The 19,650-nt window shown below is 43.8% G+C and overlaps 1 protein-coding gene across 3 annotated transcripts in view; it reads right to left on the bottom strand.

The window, feature by feature from the left end:
- LOC309568410 (uncharacterized protein) overlaps nucleotides 1–19,266 on the bottom strand; it is a 54,002-nt gene extending 34,736 nt beyond the window's left edge. The window contains exons 1-4 of one of the 3 annotated variants that reach the window (XM_082274070.1): nucleotides 19,098–19,266; nucleotides 9,122–9,231; nucleotides 6,633–6,772; nucleotides 5,451–5,673 (exon numbers count right to left, since the gene is read on the bottom strand). In XM_082274070.1, the coding sequence (XP_082130196.1) occupies nucleotides 5,451–5,673; nucleotides 6,633–6,772; nucleotides 9,122–9,231; nucleotides 19,098–19,195 (571 nt within the window). In that variant the 5' untranslated portion in view covers nucleotides 19,196–19,266. The remainder of the gene's footprint in view (nucleotides 1–5,450; nucleotides 5,674–6,632; nucleotides 6,773–9,121; nucleotides 9,232–19,097) is intronic. The other 2 variants (XM_082274071.1, XM_082274072.1) reach the window with 2 other exon arrangements.
- Nucleotides 19,267–19,650: the final 384 nt, after the last annotated feature.

The following is a 19,650-nucleotide window of genomic DNA, read 5'->3' as shown; positions in this document are numbered from 1 at the left end:
CCAGCGTACATGCCCCCTTTCAATGTAGTGACCAGCGTACATGCCCCCTTTCAATACAGTGACCAGCGTACATGCCCCCTTTCAATGTAGTGACCAGCATACATGCCCCCTTTCAATGTAGTGACCAGTATACAGGCCCCCTTTCAATGTAGTGACCAGCGTACATGCCCCCTTTCAATGTAGTGACCAGCGTGCATGCCCCCTTTCAATGTAGTGACCAGCGTACATGCCCCCTTTCAATGTAGTGACCAGCGTGCATGCCCCCTTTCAATGTAGTGACCAGCGTACATGCCCCCTTTCAATGTAGTGACCAGTATACAGGCCCCCTTTCAATGCAGTGACCAGCGTACATGCCCCCTTTAAATGTAGTGACCAGTATACAGGCCCCCTTTCAATGTAGTGACCAGCGTACATGCCCCCTTTAAATGTAGTGACCAGCGTACATGCCCCCTTTCAATGCAGTGACCAGCGTACATGCCCCCTTTCAATGTAGTGACCAGTATACAGGCCCCCTTTCAATGTAGTGACCAGCGTACATGCCCCCTTTCAATGTAGTGACCAGTATACAGGCCCCCTTTCAATGTAGTGACCAGCGTACATGCCCCCTTTCAATACAGTGACCAGCGTACATGCCCCCTTTCAATACAGTGACCAGCGTACATGCCCCCTTTCAATACAGTGACCAGCGTACATGCCCCCTTTCAATACAGTGACCAGCGTACATGCCCCCTTTCAATACAGTGACCAGCGTACAGGCCCCCTGCAGAGGTATGGCAGTGGGAGAGATGGGATCAGGCAAAGGGATGGCGGTGGGAGGGATGGTCATGGGATGAGGCAGAGCAGAGGGGGATGGCGGTGGAAAGGCTGGATGGATGGATGGATGGATGGTCATGGCCCATGATGACCATCCATCCAGCCTTTCCACCGCCATCCCCCTCTGCTCTGCCTCATCCCATGACTCATGGGATGAGGCAGAGCATAGGGGGATGGCGGTGGAAAAGCTGGATGGATGGTCATGGAGGACTGACAGGACAGGAGGACTCACCGGTGGTGATGTCTTCTTCCAGCAGATGACCTCCGGTGGTCTGGTCTCCTCTCCGGTGCCGCCGTCACTCCCGTCCGGTGTCCACCCGACTCCATCGCCCGCGGTCCGGTCCACTGCTGCGAGTGACGTCAGCGGGGTCAGCGTTGGATGTCCTGGATGCTGTGATTGGTCCAGGCTGGAGGCTGGACCAATCACAGCCAGGAATCCACGAAGTGGGGGTTTCCAAGGAATCTGCCTTGCGCCCAGGTTACGCCCCCCACGCCCCCCAGAAGGCAGCCAATCGGCGCCTCTTCTGGGTGGTAACCCCACCCCCCCACCCCCTCCACATCGGCTGGCGGCGGCGGCGGCGAACGCAATTTTTTTTTTTTTTTCAAACTTTATTGCTCGTTTTGCAATCTTTTTTTTTTTTTTTATCTTTTTTTTTTTTCTTCCTTTTTTCAGGGGGGGCGGCGCCCTAGCGCCCCCTATGCACCGGCCGCCACTGATAAAAGAGCTGTCAAACTCAGATAGAAGTTAGTTAGGCAGAGAGAGTCTTAGGTTAATCAGCTGGTGCAGTGGCATAGGTGGTAGAATAACGGGCTAGCAAATGAGAGGCTGGGGGTTTGAATACCCTAGCCAGTGGGTGATCAATATTAATTATGGATTTGAATTAAAACCTATTAATTGTCCCCGCCCCTTCTGGCGTGACATTAGTAATTTATTCACTGCACCTGAGCAGTGGATTATGGGGCACTGGTGACGTCTGAACCCTATAAAAGAGCTGTCAAACTCAGATAGAAGTTAGTTAGGCAGAGAGAGTCTTAGGTTAAAGATCTGGCTCAGTGGTGTAGGTGCTAGAATAACAGGCTTGTAAATGAGAGGCTGTGGTTTTGATTCCCTGGCCAGTGGATGATTAATATTATTATGGATATTAACTAAAACGTATTAAATTAATTATGGATGCGGGGACTCAAAGTTCCCGCGAAGAAGCCCATTTGTTTGCCATTCAGCGAACGGACGAACAGGCAGTGCTTCATGTTTGAGTCGAACTTAGGCTCGACTCGAACATGAAGCTCATCACTAGTTGCTAGCCCACACGTGGTCATCCCTTCAGGTGTGCATGATAGTGTTGGGCCTGATGGTGTCCACCTTCGAGGTGGTTCAGTTTGCAAAGTTCTACATGAGACTCCTTTAAAGGAGATTCTGGTCAAATGGGACAAGTGTCCCAAGTCGCTAGACGAGGTGATTTTTCTGAGTCAGGAGTCAAAGTGTTCTCTGGTCTGGTGGCGCTGCGCTCACTGACCTTGCTACCGAGTAAGTCCTTTACCTCTTGTACTGGACAGTGGTTTACGGCAGATGCCAGCCTGTCCGGGTGTCCTGGGACTGAACTCGGCCCAGGGCTGTTACATAGTTTTTTTTTTTTTAACATAGTTACATAGTAGGTGAGGTTGAATAAAGACAATAGTCCATCCAGTTCAACCTGTGTAGGTGTGTGTGGCTGTAATCATCTTACATAGCCCTGAATGTCCTGATCCTTGAGATGTACGTCTAAGAGTCTTTTGAAAGCCACCATACTTCCCGCAGAAACCACCTCTTGTGGTAGAGAATTCCACAATCTTGTAGCCCTAACAGTAAAGAACCCCCCACGTTGCCTGAGGTTAAAACGCTTCTCCTCTAATCGCATTGTATGCCCTCTTGTCCTCATGCAATCCCTTCGACTGAACAGCTTTTTTTCAAAGCTGAGATCCCCATTGAGATATTTATAAATTGCTATTATGTCCCCCCTCAGGCGTCTCTTCTCCAGGGAGAATAAATCGAGCGATTGCAGACGCTCTTCATAATTAAGGTCCTCCAATCCCCTAATCAGTTTAGTTGCCCTTCTCTGGACTCTCTCCAGCTCCAACACATCCCTCCTGAGGACTAGCGACCAGAACTGGACAGAATACTCCAGATGCGGTCAGACCAGAGTTTTATAAAGTGGAAGGATTATAGTCTTATCTCTGGAATACATCACTTTCTTCATGCATGCTAATATTCTGCTGGCTTTGGCAGCTGCCGCTTGACATTGCATGTTGTTGCCTAATCTATCATCAACCAAGACTCCCAGATCTTTCTCCATTTTTGATTCCCCTCCTAACGTGTATTGTGTTTTTATGTTTTTAGTCCCCAAGTGCAAAACCTTACACTTCTCCACATTAAACCTCATTTGCCATGTCGTTGCCCACTCCGTTATTTTGTCCAGGTCATTCTGTAGGATATCTGCTTCATGCTGTGCAGTTATTGCCCTGGCCAATTTTGTGTCATTTGCAAAAACTGATAACGAACTACTGATCCTGACCTCAATGCTGTTTATTAATAAATTGAACAAGGTTGGTCCCAGGACTGAGCCCTGGGGCACCCCGTTGGACGTTGGAAGAGTCCAGATTGACCACCAATGTCTTGGAACTTCGAGCGATCAGGCTTTGCCTGGATCATTGGACGGAACAGCTCCGGGGGTTCCTAGTGCGGATTCAGTCAGACAACGCCACAGCCGTGGCTTATGTGGATTACCAGGGTGGCACGAACCGTGTGTTAGAGGCTCTGGAGGTGTCCCGCATTCTCCAGTGGGCAAGACCAGCTGGCCCACCCACCCTGCCCTTAGCCGTGGCTATCCTTTGTTGGGGGTATTGTCGCCCACTATTGTGGGTGGCCAGTGTGATTCAGTACTTTAATAGACTGTTACTTTCTGCTTGAGTCTTGGTCACTGAGCTTTGGTGTTTGTTATTTGTTTCAAATATTATTGGTTTGTTTATGGTTATTTAAATATGTTGAACCACTTGTGAACCATCCACAATATACTGCGAATGGGCGGCCAGTGCAGGCAAAGCAACGTACCCATTTGTCGCTGCCTGCTTCCAGATTTAGGGCACATGCATGCTCCCCCCATGCCATCACCTGCTGTAATTGTGCACAGCGGGAGTCTGTCAGCATGTCCCGGGCAATGATTAATGGTGAGGACCTGCTGATTGACTGTGTGAAATCACAGCCCAGAGCCCTGTGTTGACAATCAACACAGGGCTCTGTCTGTGAAGAGGGAACAATCTGTTTCTCACCCCTGAAAAGCAAGGATAAGAAACAAAGAGATCTGTTAGTAAAATCAGCAAATATTACACACATGACACAATGTTAGCCACACATTTAACCCCTTGATTGCCATAGATGTTAACCCCTTCCCAGCCAATGTCATTAGTACAGTGACAGTGTATAGTATTATCACTGATCGCTGTATTAGTGTCACTGGTGATGTCAGTGGCAGTTAGTCAGTTCCCTCCCAGCGTCAGTTATTGTCAGATTGCCTGCCTCACTATTGCAGTCCCATTTATAAGTCGCCAAACACCGCCATTACTATGAAAAAAAAATTCCAATATGTATACCATAGTTTTTAGATGCTATACCTTTCACACAAACTGGAAAGGAAGTGGTCAAGGAAAGTTTAATAAGAAATGTATTTATGAGCTTATAACCTCAATAACACCCTTTTATTTCAGGGGATTTATTACTACTTGTTAAAAGGGGTTCTTCAATTAAAAAAAACATTAAGCATATTTTTAAAAGCAACCAGTGTATGTTTCTGAATCTGACAAGGTATCAGCCTCTTGCTATCGTCTGTACAAATTGGAAGAGAGAGGCACAACACAAAGTGCCAACCAGATGTGTGCAGTGCTCATGTGCTGAAAAGGAACTTACGGGCCGGAGGAAAAGGCAGAGTGATAAAAAGATAAGGTCATCAGTTTACTGTTTCTCCTTAACTGCCCATTCACAGGCTAGGGGTAAGGTCAATATTTAGTTTCATCTCTTACCTGCACTAAAGAAAAGTCAGGGAACCAATATGGTTCTGTTGTCTAGTAGAGCTTTTTAAGTTATAGCAATAGACAGAAATACAGATCCTTTGGCAGGTAAAACATCTTATATATATATATATATATATATATATATATATATATATATATATATATCAATTTTGAATTTAGCTGTGTACAGGGGAGGACTTGGATCCTTTGGTCTGGTTGGCAAACAGAACCAAGTGGCCCTTTCATGATATATTTCTGTGGCCTCCGGAAAGCATGTTACAGCATTAGTTTACTTTATGGTTCTCAGCATGGTCACATTAAATCTCAAAAAGAGCAACAAAGGAAATCTGTGCTGTAAAATTGCCTTTGCCAGGTGCTGTGAATGCAGGTCTGAATAGGAAGCAGATAGCAATCAAAGAGTCACTGTATGTGGGTCCTACTCTGTCTAAATGAGAGAGTAAGAGCCACCAGACCAACATATCTAAATAGTACTGGGCTGGGAGGCAAATGCCCCAACATCCCAGCCCAGTTCTCCCCTGGCTGTGTGTCTGGAGTTCAGCTTTAGATTTTTTATAGAGGTTTATCTATTGTGGTACCTGCGAGAGTTGGTAGTTCTCCATAATGTGGTTGGCGCTCTGTCTTCCATTGTTTGAATTGATCCCTGTTTGTGGTGGTATGGTGTAAACTTGCTGGAGGTGGAGGGTGCAGGTTGTCTGGTGGACGTGTAGGCATAGTTCTTTCTGCCTCCTTTGGAGGATAGTGTAGTCCATAAACAGTCTGTTTTAAAAGGGGTTCTTCTGGGCTCTGGTAATAACCCTCCTGTTGATATAGTATTGAAAGAACTGTAAACGTCATAGAACATATGCACGTCCATAGTAAAGTACCCTTTACCAGTGCCACTTTTATTATTCTTCTGAATAGATCATTGAAATTAGCTTCCATTGCAAAAAAATAGTCATATATTTAACTGTAAACTCAGTATACCTGTATACTAAAAGCTATATCAAATGTCTCCTACAAGAGTTTGTATGGCTTCATAGGGTGACTTCAGAGACTTTAGCTTGTTGTGGATTTGTAGAGTCTGGTCAATGGGGCTAACACAAGAAGAAGATGGCAGGAATCATTGTAGTAGCCTTCCACAATAGTCCCACAGGTATGAAATGTGTATGCTTACATTGGTGCAAGCAGGACCAAAGTAACTATGCAATAAAGATCATATCTAGATATCAGATTAAGAGAAAATACCAAATTTTCCAAATTTTGCTACTGGTATCATAAGGTATTAATACTACTGATTCTTCACCAGCCCTACCAAGCAACCTATCCACAAAATTTACAATATGCTAAAACCTAGAACACAAATAAAACTTTGGAAAAACAGAGAGGCCAATTCGCTGCTCCGGGTGAGAAGTGTAATCCTGAGGACAGGTGGGACTGGGTGCTAGCCCCAGATCTTATCCATGTAATCAACTTGGGAAAGAAGTTGGCTGCACACCTCCGCCGGTCCAATAGATTTATTGAAACATGTATAAAACTGCCACCAGGACAAGGACACAGACCACAGAAAGGTTCATCCGTTTCAAAACGAACAACGTGCTTCTTCAAAACCTAGGTTTTATAAATCTATTGGATCAGTGGAGGTGTGCAGCCAATTTCTTTACCAACAAATAAATCTTTACAACCACCCACTGTTTCATTGTTTATGTTCCTAATTACTGAATCTTTAGTCAATAGCAATTATTTAATTAACAATGAAATGATTTGATTGACATACTTACAGGAGGAACACATAATTTGGGTCTTCCTTCAAGTGGTCTTGGTACAAACTCTGCTCTCTGAGTAGTAGCCAAGTTCATGGGAGGCAGGTTACGGGGTACAGGGGTGTGAGGGGGTCTCTTACTGCTCCTAGGGGCCACATCTGTGTTAGAAATAACAGGTAATAAGTACACACAAAACCTAGAAATATTAGAATATATTTAACTATCTTGGTGTATTTCCCATTACTAAGTGACTTCTCTTTAATTCCTGTCCCATAAAAATGTCACTGAAATTGAAAGTAATATGTAATCTTGCCAGTGACAGCAATAAAAACCTGACTCTCCACTCTATCCAAAACCAGAAAAATGTTATGGATCGAATTAGGCTGTAAATGTGGAAAATATTAGACAATGGAAATAAGAACAAAGGTTGTACCTTTTTTTTAATTCTAAATTTATAGATTCAGAAAGATTATTTATTTTCTGTCAAAGCAATATTTACAAACCAGACGCTCCTGGGATGCTTGTAGGGTGCAGGGATAGAAGTGAGCCTGTGAGGCTCCCCAGCAGTTGTTCTGCTGTTAGCCAACGAATGGCTCAGTAAAGAGATTCGCACCCAGGGCAGCCATAGGAAAAATTCCAGTCCAGCAGTCAAAGCAATAATCACAAATCTGGCGCTCCTGGGGTGCCTTTAGGGTGGAGGGATAGAAATAAGCCTGTGAGGCTCCCCAGCGGTTTTTCTGCTGCTAGCCAACGAGCATAGGAAGAGTGCTGATATGGATAAAAGTACATGAGGAAGGCAGCGCATGAACCACACCGGGATGCAATGGATCCAAGGACTTGAAAAGCGCATAGTGCGAAACATGTAGTCATGGCAAACATATAGCTTGTGGTCCACCCTGGTTCCTGGTACTTCCCCGCAAGTGGCGCCTGTCCGACTGATGTCACCGCTACGGAACTACAGCAGAGTCCTTTCATCCTTACGCCGGCTGGTTTCCGGCTTTGCCCACACACTGCTCAGCAGTCCTGGGAGACTGACCTCCTCGAACTCGTGTTGCTTGCTGCCAGGTGCCCTTGTCCACTCCAGCCCAGGGGGATGTAAGCATTTTATGTACTTTGTTTTTCGGTTATCAATACCAATAAACTGTTAACCCTTTCTATACTGGATGTTCACCTGACTTCCTTATCCATTGCATCCCGGTGTGGTTCATGCGCTGCCTTCCTTGTGTACTTTTATTTATTTTCTGTGCCTCTTATTGTAAGTGTCCTCCATGAAGTTTTCTATACCAAACTCTATAACAGGATAAAAACTTGGTAAATGAAGGAGTTCCTCAGTGTAAAAGCCACAAGATAGGTAGAAGGTCATTGCTTTCATATACTGTAAGAGGCTCCACTGAACCTATAGGACAGTATTTATGAACCAATGCTGTTTTTTTAACCAAACATTCACTGGTGGTGAATAAGTAACTGCCATTTAAAAAACTCTTGCACAAGGAAGATTCATCTGCAGAGACTGTTTGAAGAATGTAGATTGACTGCTTTACAAATATGCCCATAGGTGTTGTGTAGGTCTGGCATGAAGAGACTATTCTCAAAGAATTCAATGTCTTAGTTGGTGGTGTGCAGTATTAACTATTCATTACACACTCTACACTCTTCCGAGACTGACTAGTCTTGAAAAAAACGCTATTTCTTCAGTTAGAAAAGTATAGTATGTGCTGCTTAACTTAAAGTCCAACTCCAGGTTTTTGTGATTTTAATAAGTTTGTTTGGACCAAGCTGGTCCAAACAAACCATTTGCTTCATTAACAGATAATACCGCTGGGAGTGCAGTATAAACTGTATGTAGCATGATCTACAAACAGTATTCAGCACTGTGTCCCGGCAACAGTACAGGGATTTCCTGTCCCATTCCTAGAACAAAATCGAATTGAGCTGAGCTCTGCTTAGCCATTCACAGGAAGCTTTGTATTTAGTAAATGAATACAGGTCTTCCTCTGATTAACTGGTGGAGAGGCGGGTGGATGATGTCATGATCTCCATTTCAGCCAATCAGAGAAAGTCATTTACTGGACTTCCTGTGATAGGCTGAGTAGTGCTCAATTCAATTCTATTTTTTCCCTGGAGTTAAGCTTTATTTCCAAAGTCTTCAGAACATTTACAATGCAGATAATTATAGCGTGCAACTAAGAGATATTTAATTTAATAATAGTCTGTCAGACTATTAATCTATCTGCTTAGCATGACTGGCTACACAAACAATATACTGTATTTTCTGGCGTATAAGACTACTTTTGAACCTCAAAAAAATCGCCCAAAAAAGGGGGGTCGTCTTATACGCCGAGTATAATATCTCCAAGGTAACCTAAGTATAAGTATTACCGGTAGATGAAAATTAGGGGGGTCGTCTTATACGCCCAGTCGTCTTATACGCCGGAAAATACGGTAGATATCATTTCTCAGATTACATATATTTCACATCAAGTACTTTACAGAAAGTCATCACTCACGGCTTGGTGCATTAAAGGTGGCCTTATAGTGGGTGATATAACAATTTCCGTTAGTCTCTCTTCGCTGAACTCTTTGTTGTTTCTTGCAGCCTTTATGATGTTTATGTCGCCTGTAAAGAGATCAAGATTTTCTATAGTAACAGTTTTCTGCGTTTATAAAGCGTTAAGCTCCACTTTTGTATAATTAAAAATAAATGAAATTAGCAACTATTGAGCAGGAATATACACCAGATCTCATTTGAAAGTGTATATTACCTCAACATATCATATTCCTCGGGGTCACTAAGCTTTTCACATTTATGGCTTTCCTTTAAACGATCTTGGGTTTCTTGGGTTTTGAAGGCAGGATGTTTTTAAGGTGTGGATAAAAAAAAAAAAAAAACACCCTGCCATCGAAACCCAAGATCGCTTATAGGCAGAGGCTGAAGCCAGAAACGTGAAAAGCTTATTGGCCCCAAGCTAGCTGAAGCGTTTAGAAAAGCCACTCACACAGGAATTATGCCTTATCCCACTTACAGGCATGTATCAATGCCTCAAGGCACTTTGCCTCACATGCAAACATGTGTCTCACGGTCAAAAGGACTTTATAGTCAAAGGCAAAACCTATTCTGTCAGGAATTTCTATAATTGTTCACTGAATTGGTGGTATATTGCCTAACTTGTCCTTGTGGCCTATTTTATGTAGGGAGGACCATCCGCACTCTGAGCAAAAGGTTCAGGGAACAGGGTCGCTTCATAGAAGGAGGGGGCGATAAGCACGGTGTTCCCCGACTCATTTTGGAATACCATGAAAAATCTTCTGTGGGACTCAGAGTGTGGATTATAGAATCCATACCAGGCACTTTGCCCACAGCAGAGCGTTTTAAGCGTCTCTGCTAGAGAGAAACGTATTGGATATATATCCTAGATACTTTGGCTCTAGGGGGACTTAATGAGGAAATTTTGGTTAACACTCTCATCTAAATCATCCCCCACGCCCCCTCCATCATCCCTCTCCCATCCTTATGCATTTTTCAGGATTTTCCATAATAATTTTCATATACTTGTTTCCCTTTATTGTGGTCACTCAACAATTTTAGACTGACATTATATTTATCAATCCTTATTTTTTTTTCCTTATAATTTTTATCGATCAACCTCATTTATATTTGTTTTCTCGTTGTTCTGTTCATTTGTATTTATTTATTTCTGTGTATATTTTTTTTGCAGTTTTATTTCTTATTATTTTTCATTATTCTTTATTCTTTCCCAATATGTACAATGGTACCTGTCACTTTGCTGCCGTCTGCTATTTAGGGTATATTTTACATTAGGCTATATAATACGTATTTCCATCTTATCCCGCATGCCCAGCACATCACTATGGTGTAGTTTAGGATTGCTGTATTGAGAGGAACTGCTGGAAGTTAGGACACAGCGACTCCCCTCTGGTCTTATAAATTCCCTCATCTAACATGGCGCTGTATAGGCCTGAAGAAGGAGCGCATGCTCCGCAAACACGTCACCTACGGCACCCCATCACTTCCGGGTAGTGACGTCAGGAGGAGGCGCTCGTGCCCAGAGGAAGTGCCGACCACCACTGGCAGCATCCCTAGAAGCCACAACTGCAAGAAGCCAACCTGATCTTCCACTCCATGGACAGGGATGAATATTAACAGCGCTTACCATGTTCATTTGCCCCTGATACTTACATTGTATGTAAGTACCAATACATCTGTTTTTATCAATAAAGCCCTATATGCTGCACTTAGTTTGGTGCCTGTGCTCTTTTCTCAGCTGTCCTCAAGCCCCTTCTTGCTTGCATGCAAAGCTGCCTCCCAAGTGACCTGCATATGGACTTTGAAAAATTATGGACATTCTCTAATGGACATTTTTATGGACCCTACATACAGTATATCATATAGAGATTGTGTCCTTTCTAACTGTCTTTCAGCAGAACCAGTTGGTCCTAAATGTTCTTCCTTGGTGCCAGTACCATTGTTTGTTTTTCTGGTTGTTCATAAAGTATGTTAATGGCCTACACTAGCCTTTCTGAACCGGGGTGCACCCTGAGGTCGCCAGGGGTGCCGGGGGATCTTGGAAAAGAAAGGCTGTCACATGACACCGAGCTCCCTGATCCTCAGCCGCACTGTCAATCGGCACTTCAGGAGCTCGGGCCAGACTGTGTTTACACGTTTCAAAATTAATGCTCTCTGCTTTCCCCTAAAAGTGCAGTACCCGACAAGTAGAGTGAAAGTAAGTAATGCCATTTTTTTAAAAGGCTATTTGTATGTGTGTTTATATATATGTGTGCGTGTGTGTGTGTATGTGCGCATTTATATGCGTGTGTGTATGCATGTATGTGTATGTATGTATATGTGTGTGCGCATGTATATGCATGTGTATCTGTGTGTGCATGTACAGTATCTCACAAAAGTCAGTACACCCCTCACATTTTTTGCTGCAACCTCCCCACAACTGTGTGCACTGAACACAGTTGCAGCATAGTGATGATGCATTTAGGGGGTAAAAACAGGAGGTGAGGAGGCAACATATTGCCTCTTCACTGCCTGTCAAATGTCTCTGAAAAGCAAGCTGAGCATGGATCGTTTTATAGAAGAACTGCCTTTTTTTTTGCTTGTCATCGGTTTGACATGGCTGTGTGTTGTTATTTTGAGGGGATAGCAAATTTACACTGTTATACAAGCTGTACACTCACTACTTTACATTGTAGCAAAATCTAATTTCTTTAGTGTTGTCACATGAAAATATATAATAAAATATTTACAAAAATGTGAGGGGTGTACTCACTTTTGTGAGATACTGTATATGTGTCTGCATGTATTCACTTTATTTTTAATCTTGATGCTCTATTTCTGTACGACCAGAACTGATTTTTTTTTTTTTTTTATGGCTTGTCCATAGTACCATCAAAAAAAGGCAGTTCCTCTATAAAGTGATCCATGCTCAGATTGCTTTTCAGAGACATTTGACTGGCAGTGAAGAGGCAATATGTTGCCTCCTCACCTCTTGTTTTAACCCCCTAAATGCATCATCACTATGCTGCAACTATGTTCAGTGCACACAGTCGTGGGGTGGTTGAAGCACAGCCCCATTCACCTGGGCGTATTCTTACAGACACAGCCACAGCATGTGTACCCTCCAGCTGCTTCTTTTGCAGCTAAAGGGGGAGCAGTTAGGGGTGGTAAAAACACAGCTAAAGCATGTGGTTTTACCACCCCTCAACCTCACCTATAAACAAGCCCTTTGTTCACATCTGTGCAGCTGCATGCTGATACGGTAGCACATTTATTTCAGTGGGCTGCCCCACAGAAACACAGGGAAAGAATTCCCTTATCTTTTTTTCTAATTGCGCTGAACAGAAAATGCACCACATTTGCTAATGCGGGGAGTACCATTAGGAATAATGACATCCCTGCATGTCTGGTAAAGAGCAGTGCGTTTGTCTGCATGTCAGGAACGTGTGTGATTTTGCGTGGATTTGGTGAATCGCAGTAATGTGATCCAAGCCTTAGACTGGGGTGCCTCGAGACTGAAAATACTTTTCAAGGGTGCCCTGACTGGAAAAAGTTGAGAAACACTGGCCCACAACTATAGTAGGGGCATTGATCAACTTAGGTCAAAGTTTAGAGTGACCAGACGTCCCTGGTTCCCAGGGACAGTCCCCGGATTGAGGACACTGTCCCCGGTCTAAGTCTGTCCCCGGTTTTGTCCCCGGTTTTGTCCCCGGATTCAGGGCCGGATTAATGTAGACAGGGCATCCCATGCTGGCTGAGAAACAGTCTGGTGGCTCAAATGCAGACGCCCCCTGCTGGACAATATCACTGACGCTCCTGCTGCTGTTTAGTGGCAGAGCCAAAAATTTACTGTGTGGAGGGCTGAAACCGGAAGATGAGTTGATGGAGCGGGGGGGGGTCTGTTTGTACACGGGTGAGGACAGTGGGGGAGCAGAGGCAGAGCTGAAGCAGCTGCATGGAGAGATGGAGAGTTTAGCTTTTGTGGGGGAAGGGCTAAGAGGTGACTGCAGAGATAATCTGTGAGAGAAGGGCACAGAGGTGAGCTAAAGATGTGGGAGCAGAAGTGTCATCTGTGCATAGCAAACCTCTGAACCCTGGATTCTATGCCTAACACCCTCCTGTATATTATATAGTCCTGTGCTCAGCGCTCTGTGTGTTATGCAGTTTTGTGCCCAGCGCTCTGTGTAGTATGTAGTCCTGTGCCCAGCACTCTGTGTGTTATGCAGTTTTGTGCCCAGCGCTCTGTGAAGTATGTAGTCCTGTGCCCAGCACTCTGTGTATTATGCAGTCCTGTACCCAGCACTCTGTGTATTATGCAGTGCTGTACCCAGCACTTTGTGTATTATGTAGTCCTGTACCCAGCACTCTGTGTATTATGCAGTCCTGTACCCAGCACTCTGTGTATTATGCAGTGCTGTACCCAGCACTTTGTGTATTATGTAGTCCTGTACCCAGCACTCTGTGTATTATGCAGTCCTGTACCCAGCACTCTGTGTATTATGCAGTCCTGTACCCAGCACTCTGTGTATTATGCAGTGCTGTACCCAGCACTTTGTGTATTATGTAGTCCTGTACCCAGCACTCTGTGTATTATGCAGTCCTGTACCCAGCACTCTGTGTATTATGCAGTCCTGTACCCAGCACTCTGTGTATTATGCAGTGCTGTACCCAGCACTCTGTGTATTATGCAGTGCTGTACCCAGCACTTTGTGTATTATGTAGTCCTGTACCCAGCACTTTGTGTATTATGTAGTCCTGTACCCAGCACTCTGTATATTATGCAGTGCTGTACCCAGCACTCTGTGTATTATGCAGTGCTGTACCCAGCACTCTGTGTATTATGCAGTCCTGTACCCAGCACTCTGTGTATTATGTAGTCCTGTACCGGGGGGACGAAGTAGCGTGGAGACATCGCTGGGAGTGGCAGCAGAGGAGACACCGGAAGCATGGTGGTTTCCTTTTACATAAAAGTTGCGGATGTGACGGCGTGCAAACACCTCCTATCTCTGAAGACATCCAATCGGAGGAACGCGTCAGCAAGGAGGCGTGCCATCACAGCGTCACTCGGAGTCCGCGCTGCAGCCGGACACGAGTATCATAGAATTCCTCATTGCTCTGTATTATTGTTTCAAGCGAGAATATACCATCTACATGTAAGTGCATTTTTTTTCTTTAATAAATGCTTTGAAAAGGGTAATGCACTATTGGCCATTATTGCTTTGCATTTACATGTTGGAGAGGATGATATAAGCCCTGATGAACCTTGGGAATCTGCTACACCTATTTGTATGGAGAGAAGCAGCTTGATAATCCCCATGATTTCACAGAGCGCCATTTAAATATCGTTCTGGTAAGAGGCCATCTTGGTTTCTGCACGGATGGTGAAGAGCACATTTCTTTTGTGTGGTCACAACATTATAGATTTTGCACTTACCTAATATCTGCCCGGTAAGGAGGAATTTCACCAGGTGGAGGGATTTCAACACTATTATTTGAAGCATCACCTTCATTCACACTTGTTTTTGTGTCACCATATTTCATAATCGAAGGAGTTTCATCACTTTGGGACTTTATGATTATATTTGCTTTGGTCACTTTTATTCGTTTATGTTTTATTGGATTTAGCGCACCATCCACATTCACACATTTTACAATTTTTTTCTGGTAGCAGCTTAATCACAGACCAGCGCACCTTTTTTCCATACACATATTATGTAGTCCTGTACCCAGTGCTCTGTGTATTATGTAGTCCTGTACCCAGCGCTCTGTGTATTATGTAGTCCTGTGCCCAGTGCTCTGTGTATTATGTAGTCCTGTACCCAGCGCTCTGTGTATTATGCAGTCCTGTGCCCAGCACTCTGTGTATTATGTAGTCCTGTGTCCAGCGCTTTGTGTATTATGCAGTCCTGTGCCCAGTGTTCTGTATATTGTGTAGTCCTTTGCCCAATGCTCTGTGTATTATGCAGTCCTGTGCCCAGTGCTCTGTGTATTATGTTGTCCTGTGCCCAGCGCTCTGTGTATTATGCAGTCCTGTACCCAGCGCTCTGTGTATTAGGCAGTCCTGTGCCCAGTGCTCTGTGTATTATGTAGTCCTGTACCCAGCACTCTGTGTATTATGCAGTCCTGTACCCAATTGTAGTCCTGTACCCAGCGCTCTGTGTATTATGTAGTCCTGTGCCCAGTGCTCTGTGTATTATGCAGTCCTGTGCCCAGTGGTCTGTGTATTATGTAGTCCTGTGCCCAGCGCTCTGTGTATTATGCAGTCCTGTGCCCAGCGCTCTGTGTATTATGTAGTCCTGTGCCCAGTGCTCTGTGTATCATGCAGTCCTATGCCCAGTGCCCAGTGCTCTGTGTATTATGTAGTCCTGTGCCCAGCGCTCTGTGTATTATGCAGTCCTGTGCCCAGCGCTCTGTGTATTATGTAGTCCTGTGCCCAGTGCTCTGTGTATCATGCAGTCCTATGCCCAGTGCCCAGTGCTCTGTGTATTATGCTGTCCTGTGCCCAGCAATTTGTGTATTATGCAGTCCTGTGCCCAGTGCTCTGTGTATTATGCTGTCCTGTGCCCAGCACTCTGTGTATTATGTAGTCCTGTGCCCAGCCCTCTGTGTATTATGCAGTCCTGTGCCCAGTGCTCTGTGTATTATGCTGTCCTGTGCCCAGCACTCTTTGTATTATGTAGTCCTGTGCCCAGCACTCTGTGTATTATGTAGTCCTGTGCCCAGCACTCTTTGTATTATGTAGTCCTGTGCGCAGCCCTCTGTGTATTATGCAGTCCTGTGGCCAGTGCTCTGTGTATTATGCTGTCCTGTGCCCAGCACTCTGTGTATTATGCAGTCCTGTGCCCAGTGCTCTGTGTATTATGCTGTCCTGTGCCCAGCACTCTGTGTATTATACAGTCCTGTGCCATTTGCCAATAAAAAAAAAAAAAATATGTCCCCGGATTTCAGTTTAAAAATCTGGTCACCTTATCAAAGTTGCACAGTATATTTTTATCTACAGACGCCCCTTATTTACATTGCAGTTTTTTTGGTAGAGGTGAACATAAGCTAGCCATACATTATACAATTTTCATATTCAATTTCCTTTAAATGTACCTTCAGCTATGTAGTTAAAGGGCCTTCCTGCTTGCATACAAATTGAAAATGTTTAGGCTTGACCTCATTTTATATGGTTTTAGCAAATCTAAAGTAAAATTGTACAAGATAGTTATATAATGCATAGCCAGCTTAACCCTTTATATATACTGCAGCAGGCTGGTTCGGCTGCGCGAATAGCCGTACCTGCACGGCGGTTCCTGGGAACGCTCCTGGCGGCGGGCCCCCACTAGGCAGCGGGGATGTCGATCCATAGGACCGGTGGCACCGATTGCTGTCAGGCACCCGCGATCGCTTCCCGCTGACAGAGAATGACGGCCTGCTGTTGTAAACACAGCAGACCGCTGTTCTCTCTGAAATGATCACAGAACGTCTGTGATCCTCCTATATAGGATCACAGGTCTCTGTGTTCATTTCACAAGTCCCTCCCCCATACTCCCCTAGGCTCACATTTAACCCTTTAATCACCCCTAGGTTAACTCCTTCCATGCCAGTGTCATTATTACAGTAACAGTGCATATTTTTAGCACTGATTACTATAGAAATGTCACTGGTCCCCCCCCCCCCCAAAAGTGTCAAAAATGTCAGTTAGGGGTACGATCTGTCCACCGCAATGTCGTAGTCCTACTAAAAAAATGCAGATCGCCGCCATTACTCATAAAAAAAATAAAATAAAATAAAAATGACATAAATCTTTCCCTTGGTTTGTAGACACGATAACTTTTGCGCAAACCAATCAAAATACGCCTATTGGGATTTTTTTTTTATCAAAAATATGTAGCAGAATACAAATTGGTGTAAAATGATGAAAAAAATAGATTTTTACATTTTTTTTTTTTATTGGGAATGTTATATAGCAGATATGTGTAAAATATTGTTTTTTTTTTTTTTCAGAATTGTCGCTCTGTTTTTTTTTTTTTTTTTATAGCGCAAAAAAAAAAAAAATCGCACAGGTGCTCAAATACCACCAAAAGAAAGCTCTATTTGTGGGAAAAAAAGGGACATCAATTTTATTTGGGTACAAGGTCGCACGTCAGCGCAATAGTCTGTTAAAGTAACGCAGTGCCCAACCGCAAAAAATGGCCTGGTCATTAAGGGGGAAAATCTTCCGTTCCTGAAGTGGTTAAAGGGCCTTCCTGATTGCATACAATTTGAAAGTGTTTGGGTTTTAGCAAATCAAGAAGGATTTTTTTCCCCCTGCTGTAGCAAATTGGATCATGCTTTGCTGGGGTTTATCGCCTTCCTATGGATCAACTGCAGGTATAGGATTGTGTATATGGGATTATATGGTTGGGTTTTCTTTACTGTTTTTTATTAATGTTTTTTTATTGGTTGAGTCTGATGGACTTGTGTCTTTTTTCAACTTAACTAAGTAACTATGTAAAGTAAAATTGTAAAAGAAAGTTATACAATTTATAGCCAGCTTAACCCTTTATATATTCATTTACTGTGGAGACATTGTACAACAACAACAAAAAAAGGATTTGTAAAACCTATAATAAGAGATGTTAAACCAGGAGGCGTTTAACCACTTGCCGACCAGTCACGTTGACCGTACTGCGGCAAAGTGGCTCGTTCCCGTCCAGCGACGTAGACCTACGTCGCTGGACTCCTCCCCTTGTGTATTCAGTCACAGCAGGAGTCGGGCCAGGGGAGGAGCGGTGGCGATCGCCGCCGCTCTTCCCCGATCATCGGGGAATCGGGTCTGGAGATCCGCCCGCTTGTGTAAACACAAGCGGGCGGATCTCCTAAGTGACAGGCAGGGTCAGATTGCAGGGTTCAGCATAGCTGAACCTGCGATCTGTCCCTGTGTCACTCAGTCACCTCCCCCCACACACGTTAGTAAGCACCAGGCATATATTAACCCCTCCCTCTCCAATAAAATGAACCCCTTCCCTGCCAGTGTCATTTTTACAGTAACAGTGCATATGTATAGCACTGATTACTGTAGTAATGTCACTGGTACCCCCAAAAGTGTCAAAAATGTCAGTCAAGGGTCCGATCTGTCCGCTGCAATGTCGCAGTCCCGCAAAAAAAAATCGCTGATCGCCGCCATTACTCGTTAAAAAAAAAAAAACACCAAAAATGACAGAAATCTTTCCCTTAGTTAGTAAACGCAATAACTTTTGCGCAAACCAATCAAAATACGCTTATTGTGATTTTTTTTTACCAAATATAGGTAGCAGAAAACAAATTAGCCAAAAATTTTAAAAAAATTTGATTTTTACATTTTTTTTGGAGGAATTTCATATAAAAAAATGTGAAAAATATTGTTATTTTTTCAAAATTTACGCTCTTTTTTTGTTTATAGCGCAAAAATGAAAAATCACACAGGTGATCAAATACCACCAAAAGAAATCTCTGTTTGTGGGAAAAAAAGGACGTAAATTTTGTTTGGGTATGACGTCGCACGACCGCGCAATTGTCAGTTAAATTCGCACAGCGCCGAATCACAAAAAGTGGCCCAGACGTAAGACAGCAAAATCCTCCGGTGGTAAAGTGGTTAATACAGACATTTTAGAAAAGGCAAAAGAACATCTACTGCATTGTCATCCTAAATAAAAAGATTTGTCAGTCCAGGCCAACCCCCCGCAGCGGTATATTATAGGTATTTTATATCTATTACCTTGTTAATATCCAGGTTTATGAATATATGACTCTACTTCACCTAACACACAAGTAATTAAATTCATATTTTCAGAAAGAACACCAAACAATGCTGTGTTCAGGATCTCATGTCATTCAATAAACTTGAATGCATTGATTGAATGTGAAGACAGAATGTTATCCTCTCCACCATTATGGTGTCAATTGTAAAGCATACAAAACAAGATACAAAAAAAAGTCCTATTTTCTTATCTCACCCACAGTCGCACAGCTCACAGATACAGGACACTGCTGGGGCATCCATCTTCTGAAGTCCACTTTTAGAGAACGCCCCATCCCTGTTTTGTGTTGCCATGGTCCCTTGGACTTCTCTTGTCCTCCTCTGTTTGGAATGTGAAAGCCGGTTTTACCAGAACTGATTGAGCCATTGTGTGTGTGGGAGCCTGTGGTTTGTGTACCTGACAACCTTTCTACAAGTGGTGACGCAGCACAGTCGGACCAGGTTCACACACAATGAGCCAGGAAAGGAGCAGTGTTTGGCCAGCAGGGTATAGAGATGGAATCACATTCTATTATATTGCTTTGCAGGAGCTAAATATTTAGAATAATGTTTGCAAAGGAATCTTAACCTGTGCGAAGCTTGTGTAACGTATAATACAGAGAAATACAAAACGCGTGCTGCACTTTGCTTATTGTACCATCATAACGTCACCTTAACCACTTCTGGACCACTTCCCCCTTAATGACCAGGCCATTTTTTGCGATTCGGCACAGCGTTGGTTTAACGGACAATTGCACGGTCGCTATATA

Source organism: Pelophylax lessonae, assembly GCF_965119305.1.
Source record: "Pelophylax lessonae genome assembly, chromosome: 12".
Taxonomy (NCBI): Eukaryota; Metazoa; Chordata; class Amphibia; order Anura; family Ranidae; genus Pelophylax; species Pelophylax lessonae.
The sequence above is the reverse complement of the archived record's forward strand: the minus strand, read 5'-3'. Positions and strand labels throughout refer to the sequence as shown.